The 5,450-nt window shown below is 51.8% G+C and overlaps 1 protein-coding gene across 1 annotated transcript; it reads left to right on the forward strand.

Moving 5' to 3' along the window:
• Nucleotides 1-313: 313 nt before the first annotated feature.
• Nucleotides 314-5,308, forward strand: LOC120924223 (L-fucose kinase-like; the record flags this gene model as incomplete). The annotated part of the gene is made up of 8 exons (XM_040335090.1): nucleotides 314-544; nucleotides 619-744; nucleotides 1,128-1,200; nucleotides 2,622-2,719; nucleotides 2,790-2,870; nucleotides 4,426-4,545; nucleotides 4,678-4,825; nucleotides 5,141-5,308. Coding segments are annotated over exons 3-8 (643 nt in total), but the record flags the coding sequence as incomplete, so codon positions are not given.
• Nucleotides 5,309-5,450: the final 142 nt, after the last annotated feature.

The raw sequence follows: 5,450 nt of genomic DNA on the forward strand, positions 1-5,450 counted from the left end.
TGATGTCCCCTGGGTGTCATGTCTGGACCCTGTAGTGAAGGGTTGCTCCTCTTCGTTTTGTCCCCTGGGTGTCATGTTCAAGCCTCATGATGCAGGGTGGTCCTTTTTCCTGTTGTCCCCTGGGTGTCATGTTTGAACCCTGTAGTGAAGGGTTGCTTCTCTCCGTTTTGTCCCCTGGGTGTCAAGTTCAAGCCTCATGATGCAGGGTGGTCCTTTTTCCTGTTGTCCCCTGGGTGTCATGTTTGAACCCTGTAGTGAAGGGTTGCTTCTCTCCGTTTTGTCCCCTGGGTGTCAAGTTCAAGCCTCATGATGCAGGGTGGTCCATTTTCCTGTTGAACCCTGGGTGTCATGTCTGGACCCTGTAGTGAAGGGTCTTCGTTTTGTCCCCTGGGTGTCATATTCCGGCCCCTTAGTGCAGGTTAGCTCCTCTTCCTATTGCCCCCAGGTATCATATCTAAGCACTGTCACATTCTCCCTTCTGTCTTCCTGCCAGGTTGTGTCCTCAGACGTCCTGCAGGGGGCACGACTTCTCATCCTGCACACGGTGAGTGATTTCACAGCAGCAACGATGAGCCAAGTAAGACTAATTACTAACCTTCCCATGTCTGTCTTTGAAAGGGGCGGGACTTCCTGTTTGATGACTGTGGTCGCGGGTTTACCGTTTTGCCCCTGGAGGATCCACAAGCACCAGTAGAATCCGTCACCTGCAACTTGGACAGTCTATTGAATGTACTGAGATATCAGGTATGTGGAATGGGTCTGTGTGCACAAAGTGGGCCGGGAGCGAGGGATAGCTGAGATACCAAGTGGGCGGAATGTCTCGGTGTGCGCAAATTAAGCAGAAGGGGGGGGGCATAGTTGAGATACCAGGTGAGTGGAATGGGTCTGTGTATGCAAAGTGGGTATGAAGGGGATAGCTCACATGCCAGGTGGGCAGAAGGGGTTTGTGTGCACAAATAGGGCCTTGAGCGATGGGCATCGCTGAGATATCGGGTGGCAGGTCTGTGTGTGCATTTGATTTTATGATATTTATTGTAGATCGTCAGCTCTGGTGGTGAGTTACATTATTGGGCTCATGTGATTTATAGTAACATGGTGTGTAATCTGATCTCTCTGATTCCTTCCAGCTGTGCCCTGGATCTCCCCCTGGTGTCTGGATCTGCAGCACGGATATGACCCTGACTCTGCGCTCTGTCCCAAGTGAGTCCTGAGGATAACCCTCATTGCGGCCTTATCCCATCATCCTTTGCAGCTCAGACGGTTCCTGCCGTAGCCACAGGCCTGATGTATCAATGTGTCTGAATTAAGAACTTCAAGTCTTGCCAGATATGCCATTCTCCTCTCCATCCTCTCTGTGCTCCTGTCATCTCCATCCTCTATGTGCTTCCGTCATCTCCATCCTCTATGTGCTTCCGTCATCTCCATCCTCTATGTGCTTCCGTCATCTCCATCCTCTATGTGCTTCCGTCATCTCCATCCTCTATGTACATCCGTCATCTCCATCCTCTATGTACTTCTGTCATTTCCATCCTCTATGTGCTTCTGTCATCTCCATCCTCTATGTGCTTCCGTCATCCCCATCCTCTATGTGCTTCCGTCATCCCCATCCTCTATGTGCTTCCGTCCTCTCCATCCTCTATGTGCTTCCGTCCTCTCCATCCTCTATGTACTTCCGTCCTCTCCATCCTCTATGTACTTCCGTCCTCTCCATCCTCTATGTACTTCCGTCCTCTCCATCCTCTATGTGCTCCTGTCCTCTCCATCCTCTATGTGCTTCCGTCATCTCCATCCTCTATGTACTTCCGTCCTCTCCATCCTCTATGTGCTTCCGTCCTCTCCATCCTCTATGTGCTTCCGTCATCCCCATCCTCCTATGTACTTTCGTCCTCTCCATCCTCTATGTGCTTCCGTCCTCTCCATCCTCTATGTGCGCCAGTCATCTCCATCCTCTATGTGCGCCAGTCATCTCCATCCTCTATGTGCTTCCGTCCTCTCAATCCTCTATGTGCTCCTGTCATCTCCATCCTCTCTGTGCGCCAGTCATCTCCACCCCTATCGTTGCTGTGCTACCATAATCAAAATCCATGCTGCGCTCCTCCTGTCCTCTCCATCCTCTTTAGGCTCCTGTCATAGCCATCCTCTCTCTTGTTCTATCCTCTTTATCTTCTCCTCCTGTCTTCTCGGTTCTCCTGTCCTCTTTTTTTTCCCTGTTGTGCTCATGTCATCTCTGCCTTGCTGCCATCCTTTCATCTACATCCTTGATGCCATCTTGTCATCTCTGTCCTTGCTGCCATCCTTTCATCTACTTCCTTGATGCCATCTCTGTCCTTGCTGCCATCCTTTCATCTACGTCCTTGATGCCATCTTGTCATCTCTGTCCTTGCTGCCATCCTTTCATCTACTTCCTTGATGCCATCTTGTCATCTCTGTCCTTGCTGCCATCCTTTCATCTACTTCCTTGATGCCATCTTGTCATCTCTGTCCTTGCTGCCATCCTTTCATCTACATCCTTGATGCCATCTTGTCATCTCTGTCCTTGCTGTATTCCATCTGTTCTCTCTGTACTTCTGTGCTCCTCATCCTCTCCGTACTCCTGTCATCTCCATTCTTGTTATGTTCAGGAATAGAGTGGAACCAGTTTTGCGGTGCACGGGTCATTGCTCTCCCAGGATCTCCAGAATACGCTCGGAATCATGGGGTCTATTTGACAGACAGAAAGGTAGGTTGGTGGTGGGAGGAGGGAGTGCGGACAATGAGCTGGAGGTGAGAATTCCTCTTCTGTGTTCCAGGGGACGGTGAGAGACATTGTATACCGAGGGAGTGAGGAGAGGATCCGCGCCTGTCTGCTGGAGGATCAACATGTCCCCCTGGTAATACTCCTGTCCCTGGAGATCAGACCCCTCTAATATTCGCTACGCCGATGCAGTGCAGAGAGGCAAGCACAGAATTCACAAAGCACTTGCCTCCCAAACTGCGCTGGGTTTCCTCGGCGTAAGCCAGCGTAGGTGGAAGTGGGCGTGAGCCATGCTAATGAGCCGTGACTCCATGCAAATGCTGGGCCGAGTGCCAGACAAGTACTTAAAACGAACGGCGCATGCGCCGTCCCGTGGACATATACCAGTGCGCATGCTCACAATCGCGTCGAAACAACTGGCTAAGATACGTCGAATCACTGCCTACGGTGTGAACGTAACCTACGTCCAGCCCTATTTACGTACTACGTAAACGCCGTAAAATACGACGGCTTATGTTCCCTGGTCCATACCGTTGCATGGGTTGCACCTCATCTATGGGGAATAACTTTACGCCGGACATACAACTTACGCAAACCGCGTATATTATGTGCCGGGCGCAAGTACGTTCGTGAATCGCCGTATCTCCCTCATTTACATATTTGAATAGAAAATCAATGGGAGCGCCAAATGCGTCCAGCGTAAATATGCGCCCACTCTACGCCGGCGTAGGCAAGTTACGCCGGTGGACTGAAGCCTGTTTTAAGGCGTATCTTAGTTCTGTGGGCACGGCGCACGGATACGACGGCGCATATTTACACTTACGCGGCGTATCTGGAGATACGTCGGTGTAAGTGCTTTTTGAATCCGGGGCCATAGTGTCTGAGGCGCAGTGGAGGACTGTGTCAGTGTCCCGACTCCTGAATGAATGGAAGCAAGTAAACATTCATTGATGGGCGCTGGTAGGCTGCATTTGATGGCCGCTGGTAGGCTGCATTTGATTGGTGCTGGTAGGCTGCATTTGATTGGTGCTGGTAGGCTGCATTTGATGGGTGCTGGTGAGGCTGCATTTGATGGGTGCTGGTGAGGCTGCATTAGATGGGCGCTGCTGAGGCTGCATTTGATGGCCGCTGGTAGGCTGCATTTGATGGCCGCTGGTAGGCTGCATTTGATTGGTGCTGGTGAGGCTGCATTTGATGGGCGCTGGTGAGGCTGCATTTGATGGGCGCTGGTGAGGCTGCATTTGATGGGCGCTGGTGAGGCTGCATTTGATGGGCGCTGGTGAGGCTGCATTTGATGGGCGCTGGTGAGGCTGCATTAGATGGGCGCTGGTGAGGCTGCATTAGATGGGCGCTGGTGAGGCTGCATTAGATGGGCGCTGGTGAGGCTGCATTAGATGGGCGCTGGTGAGGCTGCATTAGATGGGCGCTGGTGAGGCTGCATTAGATGGGCGCTGGTGAGGCTGCATTAGATGGGCGCTGGTGAGGCTGCATTTGATGGGCACTTCACTAAAAATGTGGGGTATACATGGACAGGGCAAATGGGGTGGGGTCAGGGGTGGAGCAAGGGGGGCAGCAAAATTAGGCTCCGCCTAGGGTGTCAAAAATCCTTGCACCAGCCCTGCACTGACCCTTTGACTGATCTCACTTATTGCTCCTCCTCTATGAATAATCCGGCTCTGTGTCTCCATCAGGTGTCTGGAATCGTCTTCCTCTCTTCAGAGACAGCGGAACGTTTTCTTGGCACTCTGGCCTCCTCTCCTCTGGACGGATGTACCTACCAGGGACTGGACTCTGGAGCAGAACCTTTGGAGGTGTGTGAGCGGTTCTGTCCCTCTGCTTGTGTATTGTAGAGACAGCTCCATGCTCAGGAATGGGTGGCTCTGTCCCCCTGCTCTTGTACTGATGTCTCCATCGTCAGGAATGTGATTTGTTGTGTCTCGCAGATCTCGCTGTTCCTGGATGTTCTGATGAGTATGTGTGAAGATGTCACCGAGGATAGGTTTCTGAGCGGAGCATCGGGGCTTAGTGATCGCTCGAAAAGTGCCCGGATGGTGCTATGGAAGGAGCTGCATGAGCTTCCCCTGAACATGGGTGAGGGGCCTCGCTGCCTTGTCTGAGGAGCTGACACTCTAATTATCTGTTCTTTTGTGAGGAAGTTATCCCTCCTGTCATATATCCTAAGGATCCTCCATACTGTACAGTGTGACCAGTCTGAGGGTGGCGACGCCATGCAGGGTGGAGCTTCGTCATTAACCACTTAAGACCTGGACCTTTAGGCAGCTAAAGGACCCGGACAGTTTTTGTGATTCGGCACTGCGTTGCTTTAACTGTTGTGTAGTTAATAGTTCTGTTTAACTATTGTGTAATGATGTTTGGTATTTAATTGTGTATTGTATGTGTGTGCAGTGTACATCCCAGATGGCAGCTATGAGTACCTGTCCCTCTGCGCTCACCATCACATCACCAGTCTGATAAAAGCCGCTTCACAAGGATCCCAGGGGAAGAAGATGGCTCAATCATTTGTCACGGTGAGTAAAGGATGGAGAACATGGGGATGGGGGACCAAGGGATGGGGTCAGTGGATCCCAAGTTATGGATGGGGATAGTGGACCCAGGAATTGGGGTGGGGTACCTGGGGATGGGGGGAGGGAACCCAAGGATAGGCGTGGGCAATCTCGGGATTGGGGTGGGATACCCAAGGCAGGGTATCCAGATA

Source organism: Rana temporaria, unplaced genomic scaffold (genome assembly GCF_905171775.1).
Source record: "Rana temporaria unplaced genomic scaffold, aRanTem1.1, whole genome shotgun sequence".
Taxonomy (NCBI): Eukaryota; Metazoa; Chordata; class Amphibia; order Anura; family Ranidae; genus Rana; species Rana temporaria.